Source organism: Podarcis vaucheri (assembly GCF_965113315.1).
Source record: "Podarcis vaucheri genome assembly, chromosome: 7".
Taxonomy (NCBI): domain Eukaryota; kingdom Metazoa; phylum Chordata; class Lepidosauria; order Squamata; family Lacertidae; genus Podarcis; species Podarcis vaucheri.
The window spans coordinates 50053442-50072308 of NC_138765.1; the positions used below are offsets into that span (position 1 = coordinate 50053442).

The following is an 18867-nucleotide window of genomic DNA, read 5'->3' on the forward strand; positions in this document are numbered from 1 at the left end:
TAGTACTGGTACTATTTAATTACTGATACACTGCTATTGGTGGCATGTGGGTGCTGCTTACCTCAGCAACAATACTAGGATAATTCAGGACATTATCTGAAGCAAGTCACAGGCAGACGAAAAAAGTAGTGTGATTGTACTAGGCTAAAGTTATAGCTCGCTTTAAAATGGCTGTTCTGGAAGGGCAAAACTCTCTAAACAATTCATGATGATATACAGACCCATGTCTTGAACACTAGAGGTAAAGCAAATGGTATGAATATGCTAAATCTTGAGAACTTAGTGTAGAGAAAGAAGCCTAGAAGCCTGGAAAAAGTACATTCTACATTGCTGTTTTTATGCATGGTCTTCCATCTATTTCTGTAAGAAGGACTGAAGAAAATGATTGATGCTCAGTGTAATGATCTGCTTTACACGTAATTAATTAATATAAATCCGTATTATGACTTTCAGGGGAAGGAAATGTCTCAACTTTCAGGTATATGGAGCAATTGTTAAGCCTTAAAACAATGGCAAAAATGTACTACAAAAGAGCTATGGAGACATAAAGAACTTCAAAGTTCTGCCAAGTCGTGCGTTTCCAGGCTAGGTATTCAGATGTATAGCTGAAGATGCAAGAATCTAGTTACACAGTGAACATCCAACAATGTAAACTGTTAAGAAAATTTCATGGTTTTATTGTATAATGTAGCACTGAAACATCTGAACAAAAAAAAAAAAATCAGTATCTCAGCTGGATTCAGGCTGCCGTTCTTTCCTTTCCTTTTGCTTCTTTGGGCTATTAGAGAAACTTGTCAGTACAGAAACACAACCTTTTGCATTACGGATGCTTCCCGAGGCATGCTGGTAAAAACACACATTTCCCTTGTCAAATGCAGCTAAGTCTAACTTCCAAACATCATGCACAAGGAACTCTTCTAGTGACACAACATAAACTCTTCAGAAGGGCATGTCGCAGGTCTTGCTTGCTTGCCGTGGTGTTGCAGGTTTGTGTATGATATTTGGAATGTTCCATGAATGTGATTAATATCTGTAAGGAGGAGAGGAGAAAAGAAAAGTACAGGTGCCTCGGGGATGCTGTCTCAACCAAAGTTGTGCAATGCTAGCCTGAACATGTCATTGGTGCAAACCCAAGCATCATTGATGTTCTTTAATAGAAATATCTGGTGGAATCCCATAATAGGATCTTCATCGGCCTGTGAAAACAAAATAAAAATAAATTTTAGAAATTCTCTACTACAGCAAATGTCTAACAAGGCAAATTCCTGCAGCTGGTGCCAAATGCTGTCATGCATACTTCACCTGTCTGCACCAACATTCAGCTTTCAGATTTATCATGTCATCCCTGTGCTAATGAATTAAGGTAGGCAAAATTCTGACATGCATTTTTGAGTCTTAATGATGCAAAATTACAATGGCATGGGCAATACTCAAAGAGCAGTAGAAACATGGAGATGATCCATTACCATTGTAGCAATTACTGCTGCACTACAGATAATGTTTATGGAAGTTGAGAATTATAAGCTTCTTGAGAATCAATACAACCCCTTAACATCAATTTGAGGAGGTAGTAGTGTGTTTGAGAGTTCAAGGTTAAGTCCTGCTAAAGCCAACAAAATAGGTATAAGGTTTAGAATGTACAAAAAGATAGGGCAAAAAAAATGGGATGGTGAGTGGTGGTCAAAAATTTGAAAAATGCCATGTCCTTATAACAATCACTAATATATTTGGCATAAGAATGAATCCCTTCAAATAGGAGGAATAAAGCCATTACAGTGACATTCAGTGGGGAAAGGCTGGTAATTATTGACTTGTTCACATCTTCTAGAATATATACCAGTACATATAATGTTGCGTTTCAACTCCATATAATTTTTCTGCAGAATTCCATGGAGCAGTTAACTGTGAGCTAGTTTGCTCATAGTTTAGAATAAACTATGGTTTAATGCATGGGCGTAGCCAGGATTTATTTTAAGGGGAGGCAAACATTATTGCCGGGGGGGGGGGCAGAACTAAGCTATCTGTGTTGCAATTGGGCACTTAAGTATTTTTCATTTATTTACTTGTTGTGCCCCTGCTACCTGTGTGCACCAGCACACTGCTCTTAAGTGCCTACTCTGCTTCTTCCCTGTTCTTGCTGGTGCCAGGGATGAAGCAAACCTACATGTCAAATATTTTTAATAACTAGAACTATGACCCTTATCCAAAAGATGGCTGCACTCAGCAGATTGGCTCCAAATCTAAAAATGCACTCTGCACTCAAAAAGAAATATAACCAGATCTAGATTCTAAATGCATACCTGTCCATGCCATTCACACACACAATCTCCACTGAAGCTGAAACAAGTGGGCAAAAGTAGCTTCAGAGTGCCACAGAAGAGACATATATAAATGCTACCTAAAACGAAAGTACTTTTGCATATCCCCGACATTTGTTTCTTCCTCTGATTATTAGCAACCAAATCAGGTAAATGTAGAGGCCCCACAGACCCATGCTGTACATACCAAAAGCCATTCTTACTGCTGCAGTTTAAAAACACCTGCTAAATCCTTCTTAAAACCCCACTTTTTCTGTGAAGCCTTTGTCTTAATTCTTATCCCTAACTGAAACAAAACCTAAAATAAATACATTTGCTCACCCATTCTTTGCCATTTCCCCTTCCCATCTCCTCCAACGCTCTTGTTATTTAAACAGTAAACGTCCTGAAGCACAGACCCAACTGTGTTTATGAGCTACACATTTGTGGTGCTTTAAAGTGTAATCTGACCTTGGCTTAAGGGCATTTTCCTGATCTAAGAGGAATCTTGCACAGATATACCTACAGGCTCTAGCTCAGATAACTCCAAACACAACAAGGTGAGTGTTCATTGTGTGCCACACAGATGTCCTAGATTTCTAAGCAATACTAGATCTAGGATGTTAGGCAAGCAACTGACTGGCATAAAAAGTTATGCTAAATTAATTCCGCAGCAGCTGGTTCCAAGTGGAAAACTCCATTTGCTCAATTCAAAAGCCACAACCCTGAGATGAGCAGGATTCTCATTCTTCAACCCTGCTTTAAGAACACACAAGCAATGTCCATGCTGTTCAGACTGCAAGTTCAACTAGGATACAGGAGCAAGCAGTGTGCTTCTTACTCAGTGAGGACTGTGAAGATCAGAGGTAGAAGGCGCCCAGAGGTTAAACATTGTGGAGTGCTAGCCTGAAGACTTCATTGGTGCACACCCACGCACCTTGTAAGCTTTTCAACAAAAAGGTCTGATGGAAACCTAGAATTTGGTCATCATCTGCCTGAGCAGAACAGGAGAGAAATCATTACTAAAGTGATAGGCTCTGTAGATACAGAATGCCAGTCTCCTTGCAGGTTTGCATTATGAGTGTATTTACTGCACTTAGAAAGAATGTTCCAGGCATGCAACAGGTACCTCTACTGCTGCCAATTACTCAGGAGCAGTACAATGAGGACAAGGACAAGCTTAAAAATTAGTAAGATAATTTCAGTCCACATTAAAGGGACTACATTAACTTTTTTCCTGGAGGTTTTTGTAATGGGCGATTCATATAATTTCATTCGCAACAATAAATCTTCCAATAGCTTACAATAAGCCACATGCAAACCATGAACTAAAAGCCTGCCAACTAAAGTTGCTTATCTGTGAAGCTTTGAACAGATGAAGCTGCCTTATACAGTCAAACTATTTTTCCACCCAGCCTTGCACTGTCAGTTCCAATTTGCAGAACCTCTGAGGTCTTTCTCATCCCTAATACATGCAATCATTTGAATAGCAGGTGTCATTGGCTGAACCTAGAACCTTCTGCATACAAAATACTTGCTTTACCATGGAGTTTGGGCCCTTTCAATTTTATTACTAGCATGAAGATGCCAAGTAAACTCTGAAAGGTTAGCATAAAACTTACTAGAAAACAGGTGTTTGTCTATAAAGCTACACGAAGTAATCTTTATGTTTAGATAGAGATTAACTTTCTCCTTTCCAGAATCTATCTTTCTAAATGCCTTCATCTGCCAAGTGATGCAACAAGTATACACTGGTGACTACTAGTGATATCGCATTCAGGAAAAAAAGTATATAAGCTTTATCTTCTATTGATAAAAAATCACCCCATCCGTACATTAATCCTTCTACATAGCCTCTGTATATAACAAGAAAATGTGCATTCTTTTAGATTACTGCTTCACAGGTTGGCTTGAAAACCTGTAAACAGGCTCTCGTTCTTGGGTGGGCTAGCCTAGATGCTGACACTCATGTCAGCCATACTTCTCAGACATCGCACAAACATCAGTTTGAAGTGGATTCAGTGTGGGTAATAATCTTTCTGAAGCTCATTAATTCCATTTTCATAGGACTCTCTCTACAAGGACACAAACTCTACATGCGTTAAACTTGTTTCAGACTGGTGCTGACTGTGTATCAGCACCTAGGACAGTGGTGTCCAAACTTTTTTCAAAGAGGGACAGATTTGATGAAGTGAAGGGCCGTGAGGTTTTTTTTTAGGATTTTACCCCAGGAAATAAACTGGGGCCGAATTAAACCAACCAGCGGGCCAGATTAGGCCCCTGAAACGGACTTTGTTCATGCCTGATCTAGAAGGTGGAGCTAGATTGTTTCTCCATGTAAACCTCTTTGTGTGTTTAGAATGAAGGCACAAAGAGGACTTCCCTCCAAGCACAAAGCTGCTAAAGGTGATACCAGTACTGATGGACACATGGAGAGTAATGTGCACCCCCTTGTTTTTTCATGCCACTTTTGCAGGCTTCTCTTCAACTCTTGCAGTAAAGTTAAACTTGTAGCAATTTCCAAAGGGGTAGTTCCAAAGGGCTGTGGCAGCAAAGTGTTGTAGCAGCATCTTAAGAGACAAACTAATTTATTATGGCATAAGACAGTAGTCTTCAATCTTACAGGACTCAGGACCCACCTTTAACTACAAGCATGTATTTGGGGACCCATTTCTCAATCTTTTTCCATATAACTGCATGCAGTGGTAATGCTGTTGCAACCCACCTTGGACAGGGCTATGATCCAGTAGTGGGTCCTAACCCACCAGCTGAAGAATAGTGGTGTGAGCTGTCATGAGCTACAGCCCATGAAAGCTTTTGCCACAATATATTAACCTTTGAGCTGCTACAAGATTCTTTTGTTGTTTTTACATTCCTAGCAGGTATTATGAAGTAAAAGTATTTTGAAGCTGGATTACATGTGGGGCAAAGTGTGTCCATATGCACTTAACACAGGCCCAGAGACGGAAAAGTTCTTTGTGCCTCCTTCCGATGGGCTGTGTCAAGGGATAACACCTTTGCTGTGTGACGCAGTGCTTACCAAAGTCCTTGTGACCAACATTCCAAGTTCAGTGTTGCCAGACAGTTTTCTTTAAAGTTGTCCAACTGAAAGTCTAAGTTTTCAGAGAATAGCCTCACAACCCTGCCTGCTCACAGGTGTATTTCAGTTTCCAAGGCAGCACAAGATAACAAGCTTCTTTAACAATGGCTCCACCTAGAGATTTTTGTTTAAGCTCCTCTGTCAGAGAGGGAACAATGCTGTGTGTTGGTTAAGGCCCCGGCTCTTCTTTCCATCAGTTGTAACAAACTTGGTGACTCATTTGGTTCCTCCCCTCCAACTGGTAGCATGAAGGCCTTTACACCCACATCAGTCAAAACAAGACATAGGGGTATTTAATGTTTTCAAAGACACTGCAACATATAGTGGTACCTTGCTTCTTTAACGGCTTAGTTGCCTAACAAATCGGCTCCCAAATGCTGCAAACCCAGAAGTAAGTGTTCCAGTTTGCGAACGTTTTTCAGAAGCCGAATGTCCAACGCAGCTTCCGCTTGAGTGCGGGAAGCTTCTGCAGCCAATCAGACGTCGTGCCTTGGTTTCTGAACGGTTTCGGGAGTCAAACGGACTCCTGGAACGGATTAAGTTTGAGAACCAAGGTACCACTGTATTAGAGGGGAGGGACGGGGACCCCTCTGAGAAAGAGCCCTGGTCATTCAGCCTCCATGACCCAAGCAAAAGTAGGTCTGTTCACTTGCAGGGCTAGAACAACCTGCCCTAATGGATTAGACCTGTTTCAGATGCAATTGTCAAACTGTGGTTTGGCAGTCATGAACAGGCTTTGGGCTCAAACACACCTACTCCCCCCCCCCTTTGTGCTCTAATTCTCTCTCTCCTTGGTTTGAGCAAACCACAGAGTGGGGGTGAGGGAGGCAGAGGACATGTGAGCCCAAAACTCACTTGCAGTGGCTAAACCCTGAACCGGTTCTGAAATCGGACTCCAACTATTCCTTTCACAGGACCAAAAGTTGAAAAAAGCACTTACCTTAAGTTGCCCAACTACCATACTGAGTATACAGCTGTCAGGCGTGGGCTGATGGTCTTGCGCTGTGATACTGTGCTGTATTTTCTGAAAGGGAAGGCTCTGCAAGCAGAAAGAGAAAAAAATGTAAAGTTTTGCTTAAATTTTTTATGGTTAAGCTCATCTGTGAAGCAATCTGTGGCACCAAGCCAGGTTCTTAGGTGTTGAATTAATTCTGAAAATGCAAGCACCCTGAAATGTATTCATTCAATCGCTGACCAGTTTTTTGTTTAAAACAGCTTGTGAAAGGTCAAGCCAGGCTCCCACATTTTTGGTCATCATGGTAAGCATGCTGCTGCTTTCTTGTAAGCAATTCCTCCCAACCTTGCAACTGCAAGGCAGTAAATTGTACTAGCCGTTTCATGGTGATTCCCACCTCCTCCCTCCCCTGCTCCAAGAGAAGCTGATGTGTGTTTAAGCTGCTGCTGCTGCACTTAGGCTGCACAGCCAACAAGCCACCCTCCCACCTTATTTCCAGCTCTAAACTTGAAGCTGGGGAGGGGAGCAAGGAATTATTCCAGACCTGGTATAGAGTGTCATGTGAAATCAACAACATAGGAAAGTGCAGTCATATTTTTTGGTCTATTAAGGTTAGGCAAAAATTGTGGCCCTCTGAATTCAGCCCTGTTAAGGAGAAACTCACCTACTCCAAAGGGTGTTTCTTTTGAGCTCCATTGCTGTTCTCATTCTGGACAGAGTACACACAAAACAAGGAAAGAGAACCTGTAGCCTCCAGATGTTACAGATAATAAGTCTGGTTGTTCATTATCATGCTGAATGAGGCCAACAGGCATTCAGCAACATGTAGATGGTTGCCAGAGACTACCATTGCTTCTCACTTAGGAGAAGCTTTATCCTGAGACAATTAGCATGTTATAATCCCAGAAACTGTTGCAAGGCTGTATCTGCTCTCAGTATACAATATAGACATGCGTGCAAAATAAAAGACACTGTATAATCACTTATTGTTGTTGTATACTTAAAAACTTAAAACCATCTTTACAAGCATCTGGAGGGCTACAGGTTCACCACCCCTGCTTTATATAGACTACAACCACGATGAAAGAGGATGCAACTGTGCTGTCTGGAACACATGCAAATAAGGTTTTGTATAGCTAGGTGGCTAACAGACTGAGCCACCAATCAGGATGCCCTGGGCCTTCATCGGCTTGGAACTCAAGAGATAGCCTTAGATACACCTCCTCACACTTCATCTGCAGTCTGGAAATAATAAAACTGAACCACTTTACTGAGTTAGCACTAGAACAAAATAATGCATGTGAAGCACTTTGAACATTCAAGTACACTATATAAATCTAAGGGTGTTTTTTTCATCCTCACTATCACTGAGTCCAATGGAACTTACTTCCTAAGTTAACTGTGCTTTACATTTCTGGAACTGAAATCACTACAATTTCAGACAGGCAGATTAGAAATGCAAAAGGGTGCAGCCTGAACCTGCTTTCTATAAATAATACAAAAGAAGTAACACCAGACTTGGCCTGCAACAAAATGGAAATATTTCAAAAAGAATTCTGAGCTGAACAGAAATGTCAGGCAATGAAGAGGACAGGAACTTACTGAGAGTTTTTCAACAATAGCTGCTTTGCCCTGAAATTGTTGTCCTTCCCATGTAAGGCATGAGGCATCTATCTAAAATTATTAAAAGAAGAGGGAGAGGGAGACGGTAAAAATCTGCTTGGAAAAGTAAGATTTCATTTTGCATAAAGAAAACAGCAATAGTTATTAAACTCTCTCAGCTACACACAGAAACAGAGAGCAGTAAGTTTGCACCTTTTTCAGAAGGACTAAGCACAGGCTCAGCTGAATCACAGGTTGGCTCCATGCCAAAGACATCCAGCAAATTTTGAGTCCTAGTAGTGCACCATAGCAGGCAACACCCTCCACCCCAATCACAGACTCCTTATTTTTGGCCCATACAATAAGGCTATATTTCGTAAGTATAGGGTATGTATTTGTTCTACGCAGCAACCATAGACCCAAAGGCCACATTTTGCCTTCTAGAAGCTACTTATTGCTTGAGAGCTGTCCATCTAGTTATTGCTTGAGAACTGCCAATTGTTCAGAGCAGCTGCAATTCACCATTTCATCCAGGAGCATTTTCCAATTGGATCCGCAATCTCTAACACCTGCCATTTTTCACCAGAACCTTTGGAAGTGAAAATGACCCGCCAATATAAAACCAGATCACCTGCTATGAGTAGAAGTGATGTGGCCTGGGCACAGAAGTTATAAGTAGCATTTCATTCTCACATAAGTAGTCCAATATGCTTAGCAATCATCCATGTTTCAATATGGTCAGAAGTCAAATTCTAGCAAAAATGCCATTTTTAATTCCCTCCAGAAAAATAATTGTCAGACAAAGGAAGAATTTCCCACTTTGTTCCCTGGCTTTCTTTGCTTTTAGGTACTCAAACCTTAAAAATTCTGAAAATCCATTTCAATTTATCCCATGAATAGTGTTAGAGCATCTAGTAATAGCAAAGTATGAATGCTTGAGGTAAAACACATGCTTTCCTGCCAACGAAGTTTAGAGTCCTATGTGCATGCGCATCACTCTTGCATTCTGATGCATTCAGGCAGTCCCTAAATGCACTTAGTTCTCTTGAAACACTCAGGCAATGCCAACCTAAAGGTCAGGTACAGCCTCTAAGCTATATACAATGTACTGAAGTGTATTTTGAACCCTCCCCAAGTTTGCTGACAGGAACTCGGAGAAAAGACAAAAACTGCATGTGTAAAAGTTAAATCAGCACTGTGCTTTTGATCACTTTAGTCTAAGCATTACTAAGGCTTCATTTCTTTGTTTCATATTACCAATTCATCCTGTATTACTGATCTGCTTAGGAGATCCTAGTTTATTTAGAAAGGCAACTGAACATATAGAGTGGAAATGTCACCATTTATTAGAACTCTGGTTTCTCTTTGGAACAGTGATATGGAAGGAGTGGTCGACACAGCCACTCCCAAGGGCCTCTCCAGCACTGCAGAGCATGGTTAGACCCTGGTTTTCCAGGGAGTTGTGGGTGAAGCAGAAGGTAGCGAAAACAGACAGAGCACAAATGGTTTAAGTCTCCTAGCAAGCGTGACTTTGTGCTGGTGAGTGTATAATCATGCCTACCACATGGCAATGAAGAATGTTTACTTCACTGCCACAATTGCATCCTCTAGTAGACATCCAGCAGAGCTTCTCAGGGTGGCGAATGGGTTGGCAAAATCTACCCCTGTTGGAAATATATGAACCTTCTGAGGCCTGCTGTGACACATTTTACAGCACTTTTAAGGTAAAGTCATTCACATTCATTCTGAATTAAACAATAATGTTTATACAGTATCAGAGGGAATGTCTGGAGCACCATTTTGTCAAATTGTGGGGCATTTATTTCGATTACTGCATGCTAAGAATTTGAACAAGACGCCTGAAGCTGTTCAGCCAACTAAATCTGCTCTTGATCCCTGCACTTCATGCCTATAAATGCTAGGCAGCACCTGGCACTCAGAGGGAAAAACAAGCTCCGTCGGTCTGTTCCTCCCTAGGTTTGAGGGCCAGAGCGTGATGGCGTCTTCACCCAGCGGTATACTGCGGGAGCAGTGGGAGTTTCACCTGTGATATACCACCAGGTGAAGGCGCCATGCTTTGGTAACCTCACATTCTTGACTCCTATAACTTGCTTTACTGTAGCTACTGTAAAATGAGACCACTAGAATGCCGAGTGGTGCATCAAATCAAAGTCATAGAACATGTTGACCAATTGATGGGGTAGGTACTTTTCAACTGACTAGAATATCTAAGCAAGTAATTGACCGAATAAGACTGCCTATTTATAACTGTGTATGTCAGAAGCGGGAAACCTTTGGCTCACCAGATGTTGCTGAACTACAGTGTCCATCACCTCCAACAAGCATGGCCAATGGCCAGGAATGGTGGGAGTTGTAGTTTAGGTATATCTGGAGAGGAAGATATACCTAAACTTCAGGGAAGTTTTTAACGTGTGATATTTTACTGTATTTTTGGTTTTTATGGAAGCCGCCCAGAGTGGCTGGGGAGGCCCAGCCAGATGGGCGGGGTATAAATAATATATTATTATTATTATTATTATTATTATTATTATTATTATTATTATTATTATTATTAAAATCTGTTGCAATAGCTACTTACGTATATTGCTCCTAACTGAGTCCTGTCTGTATCAAATAACTGGTAGTAATGCTGTACAAAGCTGGAACCAATCTGCTCCCAAATAGGCTTGTCTCCCATTCTGAATCCTCAGTCGGAGCCAGCAACTGAAAAAGAAAAAGCAGTGAAAACTGACAGTCCAGGGCAATGAAAGACTGTAACAATACAAGTACAATAGGCTGATCTTTTACCAGAATCGTCCAAATTTTTCCCTTAGCCATGATTTTCCTCCCTGAGGATTTGAGCATCACACTACAGAGAACTTTCTCCAGTTTACATTGCTGTAGTGCAGTAGCCTGACTGCAGCATATTTAGGCACCAGCATTAAGGCACTCCTTGGTTCATACCATGACACAGAGGAAAAGAAAACTATGGCTCTTAAAAGCATGAAAAGTCTGCTCTGTAGCAGTACCCTCCTCCTTTGAGCATTTTTGGCCAACATACAACAACCAAAATTAGAACTCAGAATCCAGAAATGTATCATACAAACTAGTGACATCAAATTGTTTAGTTGTATTAATACAGATGTGCAATTCTCCACACATTTGAAACAAGCAGCAAACACTCTCAGCTCAACTGGTAGAGCATGAGACTCTAAATCTCAGTATAATGGATTTGAGCCCCACACTGGGCAAAAGGATTTGTGTACTGCAGGAAGTTGGACTAGATGACCCCTGTGGTTCCTTCCAACTCTACAATTATACAGTTCTATGATTCTATCCGCGTCGGAGGGACGCGGGTGGCGCTGTGGGTAAAAGCCTCAGCGCCTAGGGCTTGCCGATCGAAAGGTCGGCGGTTCGAATCCCCGCGGCGGGGTGCGCTCCCGCTGCCCGGGCCCAGCGCCTGCCAACCTAGCAGTTCGAAAGCACCCCCGGGTGCAAGTAGATAAATAGGTACCGCTTTATAGCGGGAAGGTAAACGGCGTTTCCGTGTGCTGCGCTGGTGCTGGCTCGCCAGAGCAGCGATGTCACGCTGGCCACGTGACCCGGAAGTGTCTCCGGACAGCGCTGGCCCCCGGCCTATAGATGTGAGATGGGCGCACAAACCCCAGAGTCTGTCAAGACTGGCCCGCTCGGGCAGGGGTACCTTTACCTTTACCTATGATTCTATTACCAAGTGTCAACCCGTTGGTGGCCTTCATGCTCACATATGTCACCGAAGCAACTTCAAGTACTCATCCTGGCTAACTTGAAGCTGGGGTAGGTTGCCAAAATTGCGCTGTGTTGTAGAAGTACAGTAGTGTGCTCAAAGCTTTCTCTGTCCTGTGTCCTTAAAAGGCTCATATACAGGAGTCACTCTTTTTGCTTTTTTTTTTTGCAGGCCTTGACAGCCAAGCAAAATCAATTTGTGCTGCAACCTTGGCCTCCAAGGAAGAGGACAGGGCCTTCTCTGGCATCATATTGAGCTCAGGGTCAGATGACACCACAGGGATAGAGCCTCTGCCCTTCTCCACCTCAGCAGTCAGCTGGGGCTCATCCCTGCTGCTCTGAGTCACATATATACACAAACAGCAGTAATATGTCTCACTGCTTTCTGAGTACCTGGAGAAGTAAGAAAACTCTCCCTCATGCTGCACTGAATTCAGGCACATTCAAAAAGCAACAGAACTTATTTGGGAGCATCCAAAGCTTCCTTCCACCAGGTCAAATTATCTAGCCCAAAATTGTCTTCTTGGATTTTCCCTGAACTCTAATATTCAGAAGGGAAAGAAGTCTTCCTGGTGCTGTGCTCATACCAAAAGCAAGCTGGAAAGTATATTGGGGGTGGAGGCTATAGCTCTTGAATGCAGTGTAGAAAAAGAGAGCATTTCTGTGCACACTCCACTGCCATAGATACTTGTTATATTTTCCCTGCCTATCACAGTTCCTCTGTCTTTTCTATAATGCTAGATATTGTAAAGGAAGGAAGCCAAATAACAGCCGCATTACTGAAATATAGTGCAGTGCTCTGGAAATCTGCCCAGCCTAATAGCAAGAACAAAAGGTGACAGTGAACTTGTATGTCCCAATTTTCTATGATAAAGCAGAGCCAAACACAGAAGATCATAGGAGTCCATTCACTATCTATTTGCAAGACTGTTCCAACTCTACAATTCTGTATCACCAATTTGGACATCACTTTCCTTCTGTTGACTTAGATCAACAACTTGCTACAATGTAAACTTCAAGGCAAAACTTTAAGAGTGAGGGGGAACTATGCATTCTTCTGAATGGCAGCAAACAGAAACACACCTATTTATCGTGTAAGCAGATCACTAAAGTTGCAAGGTAGATGAACCGAAGATCAAGGTAGATAACTCTCCAAAGAGGATATTATGGTTTGGCTGATTAGCATGGGTAGCCTCAAGCATTTCCTACAAGACCACCAAAGCCATTTAAAGTGCTTGGTAAGAAAAAAGGATGAGAAGAAGAAGAAGAAGAAGAATTTGGATTTGATATCCCGCCTTTCACTCCCTTTAAGGAGTCTCAAAGCGGCTAACATTCTCCTTTCCCTTCCTCCCCCACAACAAACACTCTGTGAGGTGAGTGGGGCTGAGAGACTTCAAAGAAGTGTGACTAGCCCAAGGTCACCCAGCAGCTGCATGTGGAGGAGCAGAGACGCGAACCCGGTTCCCCAGATTACGAGACTATCGCTCTTAACCACTACGCCACACTGGCTCTCCAATAAAGACTGGCTCTCCGATAAAGGACCAATTATTCTAACAGGACATGCACAAAACATTTAGATAGGTCTAATGTTGATAAATGTTTGAGGCATAAAAGGAACAAAGTAGAAAGCTAGAGAGATTGATGAGAGAAAGCTCAGGGTAAACAGCTAAACTGTCCAATGTTTTCTGAGAGCAAGTACACACAGCTTGACTTGCACATTCATTTTAATCTGGGATTAATGTGACCATGGAAACATGGTCAGTCAGTTCTGAGGTGGTGTTCAGAGTTTCCGAATAGACATCTATTCTTTAAAATCCTACATAGATCCAAACTGAGAGCCAGCATGAGATTTGTAGGCATTTGGGCAACCAATTAACCAAGCTTTCTCCCACCCTGGCACTGATAAATATCAACATGATCTAAAAATTCAGCAGTGAAGGGAAACCAAGACCCATTGGTAAAGCTAGCACACGGGGTGGGAGTGGGGAACCCACGGGAACCATGAAAGTATCTGAGCAGACTGAAAATAGTATCATAACTTGTAACTAAAAAAAAAAATTCTTCTGGGTCAGGGATGGTGAATATGTGGTACTTCAGATGTTGCTGGACTGCAATTCTCATCATCCTTTACCATTGACCATGTTGGCCAATAACATATGGAAAACCACAGGCTTCCCAGCCCTGCTCTAGACAATGCTTTGACAAGCTTCAGCCCATAATAGAAGCAGTTTGCTCATCTCTTGCAAAGTAATTGTGCTCCCTTCTTGAATGAAGAGCTTTCCTAATTTATTTTGATGAATCCATGTACCAAACACAATATCCAAGTGTTCTCAACTGCCTCACCTCTGTCAGTCTCTCTTGTCCTCTGTACAGTTGCCAGATAGTTCTAAGATGTTTTAGCTGATTTCTGGGAGCCTGTTACTGGATGGTGTATTAGTTTCTGGTTTAGATTATTGACGTACTTTGTTACTAACTTAATGTGGCTTGCCCACAGCCCTTTAGATAGAAAAGAAAAGAAGAAACCTTAATGGTAGAAATCTACTATTACTTCTCTTTTTAATTTTGGTTCTTAAATAGCAGTTAAAGGTCAGTTTGCAGAGTAGGCCAACAATTTTAACACTTCTCCCTAGGAGCAATAGAAATATAACTAATAACACGCACCCGACCATAACACGCACATAGTTTTTAGAGGAGGAAAATCCGCAGGCATGCCACCCGTAGGCATTCCCTCCATAACACGCACAGACATTTCCCCTTACTTTTTAGGAGGAAAAAAATGAGTGTTATGGTGCAAAAAATACGGTATATATATATAAAACTAAAACAGGCATTTAGCTTTTGGATTAGTTATATTTTTAAATTTTTACCTTAACATGTTCAAATATAATTACTGTTTGCTGTTTTATTACTGACTAATATTATCTGGTCTTATTTTTATTTTATTGCTAGGTTGTGGTTTTCCCCCAAACTACTGTATTTTTATTATTATAAGCCGCCTTGAGTGCTACATGTAGAAAGGCGGGATTTACACTGAAAGAAAGAAATAAATAAAAGGAAAAAGAATCAACCTTTATAATGCTTCTGTGCCTGGTTGCCTGGAGGAGATTCATATTCGCCACAGGCGAGTGGCTGTTCTTTCTAAAGAGCAATAGTCCACTCAGTAGAAAACCTCAATCTCTTTCATTCCTAATGGCAGGCAAAAAGAACCACTGTTTTAATACTGTATTAAATTGAGTTAATACTGTACTGTTGATACGATAACAAGAATATAACTTTCAAGGATAAGCACAGGCTCGGGAGAAATTCAGTTTTGTAGATGTATCCATTACTGACTTGAAGCTGTTCTGCTGACATTTTGTTGACTGGAGCGTATGTTCAAGAAAAAAAATCTACTGTTCATTTTATTTCCTACCAATAGTACATGACATAAGCATCATCTTAAGCACTTGGATTAATCGTGACATCCTATAGAATCTACAAATGCTTACATTCAAATCTGTATTCATCACAGTCCTATCTACAGATAACTGCATTGTTCCTATGCACTCTCCTCCACCAATTACTCACAATACTATACCCAGTTCCACATTGCACAAGACTAAGGAGGAATGCCTCACTCACTGTGGAGTTTTATCAGTTTCTTGGTTTCATTTGTACTAACAGAAATCATTAAGTAAAATTTGTAAGTTCATTTTTCAATTTTAGGAGAGCACTACATTGCAACACTGAAGGAGGAACACTGCAACATTCATAGCTATTACAGTGGTACCTCGGGTTAAGTACCGTATTTTTCGCTCTATAACACGCACCCGACCATAACACGCACGTAGTTTTTAGAGGAGGAAAATCCGTAGGCATGCCACCCGTAGGCATTTCCTCCATAACACGCACAGACATTTCCCCTTACTTTCTAGGAGGAAAAAAGTGAGTGTTATAGTGCAAAAAATACGGTACTTAATTCGTTCCGGAGGTCTGTTCTTAACCTGAAACTGTTATTAACCTGAAGCACTACTTTAGCTAATGGGGCCTCCTGCTGCTGCTGCGCTGCCGGAGCACGATTTCTGTTCTCATCCTGAAGCAAAGTTCTTAACCTGAAGCACTATTTCTGGGTTAGTCTGTAACCTGAAGTGTATGTAACCCGAAGTACCATTGTATTTTATATTTAAAAATCCTGCAAGGTCAGTAAAATGGCAGAGGCACCAATATGGGTTGGGGGTAACAGTTTCTTCATATAAAAAAATCTTTTATTTTGACTAAACACCTAGATGTGCAATCCTGCTCTTCAATAGTATAACAATAAAAAGCACTGCTGCCACAGCATTAATCTATTATATGGATCAACCAACTATGTGCAGTTCATAGATTTTATTTATTTTTTAAACATGTTTGTGATTTCTGTCTCTCCAAGATTATAACTACTCAATAAAATTCCAATAAATTAAAACTTTTCTTGAGGGAAATCCACCCTCCTTTTTGAACTCTGAAGAGGTAGGCTAAGATGAACCCCTCTGGAAGGCAGTTCCAGAATGTAGGGGCCATGACTAAGGCCATTTCCCTGTATCTATTCTTGGATAAATGGAATATGGAGGTGTCCCTGGCAATTGTAATGGGGAAGTAGGTTCAGAGAGATGCTGGCATTCTAGGTCACTCTGACCCCCAAACATACATGTTACATACCTATGCCTAGTATACTAGCTCTTGAAATGAACAGTCACTAATATCTTCTTAAAGCAACTACTATTCATTCACTAGTCACCCTTTAAGGCACCTTTTCCAATAATGCCAGTTGCCTCATAAAATTGAGCAGCATATTACAACTGTATCAGGGATTAGGAATATTTTTCCTGTTGAGGGTTGCATTTCATTGGTGTAATATGATGCATGATGGTGGTAGATGGGACTTGAGCCAAAAGTGGGCAGAACATGGTGAACTTGGTCACACAGTCAAGCCAGGCACATCTCTACCTGTCCCACACTTGATGTCACATATGATAGACGTGGGACAAGTGAACACAGTTGGAAGAAAACAGTATTGCAGAGCAAATTTGGCACACTGACTGCAAGTTCTCCACCCCTGATTTATAGGAATACATTTTATTTCAATGCTTTACTTGTCATTCTAACACTGATGATCAGCTGACTGCTGCAGTTAAGTGGTATATACCTCAATAGACTAGAAAAGCCTTCCCCAACATGATGCCATTCAAAGACTGTTAAACACCAATGTGACGCCCTTCAGAAGCAGCATCTATCTTTCCTAACTACTAGGCATGCAAGCTGAGACGTGTGCAAGCTGGGAGTCCAATATGAAGGGCACTAGGCTGGAGAACGCTGACCTAAAATATCTCATTTATCTTCCGCACCTTTAAGAATTCTCACATATCTGCTTGCTTCCTACCCCCATTCAACAAAAAAATCAAACATCTCAATATCTTGGATCCTAGAAAACTGGTGGCAATTTCTAGGCACTCAATGGGGGGGGGGTATTTGAGATTTATATCCCAGCTTTATTTCATCATGGAAGGCAACATACATGGTGGTCTCTTATCAAGGGTCTTACTAGACAAGACTGTTCTCTCATAAGCTCTCAAGGCCATGCCTTGGGACAACACTCTTCAAATCACTTAACTTTTCTCATTTTCCAGCAGATAATAATTAATGTCAATCTACCTTGGATTTCATCAACTTGGATACTTTTGTATCATACATAGTTTTTGTCACCTTAGTTTTTTCTTTTACAAATACTTAATTAATAATTAATCTGAAACAGAAAAATTCCTGATATAAATGCCCAGGTCAAAACAATATTCTTTTCTTGTTCAGAAAATTATTCAAACCTGTCAGTTCTCAAATTTAGTTTTTGATCATGAGATTTTTTTAAAAAAAAATCTTCAAGGATTTCATCAGGTCTGTCCAATGAATGGATCAGTCTTACTAGCATGCTGGATTCACACTCACTTGGGAGTTCAAAAACAAATGACTACACTTTTGTTATTTACCTGTAGTTTTCGATATGTGCTTTGTCACAGGCAACTGGAGGTAGCCCTCAGAGACCGTCAGTGAACCCCTTTAGTACATTCACTGAGAAGAAACTTCCACTCAGGTAGGTGGGACTAGGGTTGCAGCCTAAGTTTTAATGAACCACTTCCTTTCAAACAAATTTCGACGTATAGGGCCTTAACTTTTTTGACAACCCCTACTAAAATCTATTGAATATCAGGCATTGGACCGATTGTAAAAAGGACGTGTTGGAGCAAACCCTGTCCGAACTGCAAATAGCAATTAACAAATATAAATTTGGGGAGGGGGAGTTCTTTGCCCAAGGCCCCAAACTTTCAAACAGTGCGCTCCTGGTGTATCCAAAAAAGAATCAAGAAGCACGTAACGGAGAAAGCGCACACGTGGGAAAGGGCGGACACATTCACACATGCACACCCACATGGGTTTATCACCCCCCCAAAAAAAAAAAAATGCGTGGAGAGTCTTACACGATCCCATGCTATTAATCACTAGCAAACAGGGAGGGGAAGGAGAAGCAACAGAATTCAGTCGTAACTCAGGAACACACCCTTATCCTCGCCCTTCCCCAACCCCTAAGGCCTCGAAGCAGCCGAAGAGAGAGGCGGGCGGGCGGGCCGGCAAACAGACAGCGCCCAGGCCCAGCACGGGAGTTTGAGAGGCGGGAAAGAAGCCCCGCTGCTTCTATATCTTTCACTTCAGGTTTCCACCTCAGGCGCCTCGCAGTACTCACCTCGCAAGCTCCCCCTCGGCTAATGGCGGTGGCGGCGGCAGCAGAGGCGGCGGCCCCGAGTGCGGCCCGAACCCACTCAGCGCTCCCTCTCTCCGCGCTTCGCCCGCCCTCCCCGCCTCTTCCGGCCACGCCCTCTGGCGTGCGCGCGCCAGCCATGCTGGGAAAAAGAGTTCCACCCGCAGCCCTTCGACTCCGGGACGCCTCTGAAAAAGGGGGAGCACTACAACTCCCAGCATACAACGCGCGGCAGGCTCTCCGGGCAAAGCATTGTGGGGGTTTGTTTTGTTTTAAAACGGTTTGTGCACGCAAAAAACGGAGGGCGACGCCCTTCTGAAGCACTAGATTTACTCGCTTGCTTGTTTGACTTATATACCGCCCTTCATCGTAAGATCTCAGG

The 18867-nt window shown here is 41.9% G+C and overlaps 1 protein-coding gene across 3 annotated transcripts; it reads right to left on the reverse strand.

Annotated features, from left to right (window-relative positions):
- Positions 1 to 651: 651 nt before the first annotated feature.
- On the reverse strand, positions 652 to 18623 carry NUTF2 (nuclear transport factor 2). 3 transcript variants are annotated; one of them, XM_082229414.1, is made up of 7 exons: positions 18471 to 18610; positions 14788 to 14905; positions 14063 to 14215; positions 10554 to 10678; positions 7955 to 8026; positions 6338 to 6436; positions 652 to 1196 (listed from the first exon to the last, which is right to left on the reverse strand). In XM_082229414.1, the coding sequence occupies exons 4-7, from the start codon at positions 10650 to 10652 to the stop codon at positions 1083 to 1085; spliced, it is 384 nt and encodes a 127-aa protein (XP_082085540.1). In that variant the 5' UTR covers positions 10653 to 10678; positions 14063 to 14215; positions 14788 to 14905; positions 18471 to 18610; the 3' UTR covers positions 652 to 1082. The 3 variants fall into 3 exon arrangements, with proteins under 3 accessions (XP_082085540.1, XP_082085542.1, XP_082085541.1); XM_082229416.1 differs by lacking the exon at positions 14063 to 14215; XM_082229415.1 differs by lacking the exons at positions 14063 to 14215; positions 14788 to 14905 and having other exon boundaries at positions 18471 to 18623.
- Positions 18624 to 18867: the final 244 nt, after the last annotated feature.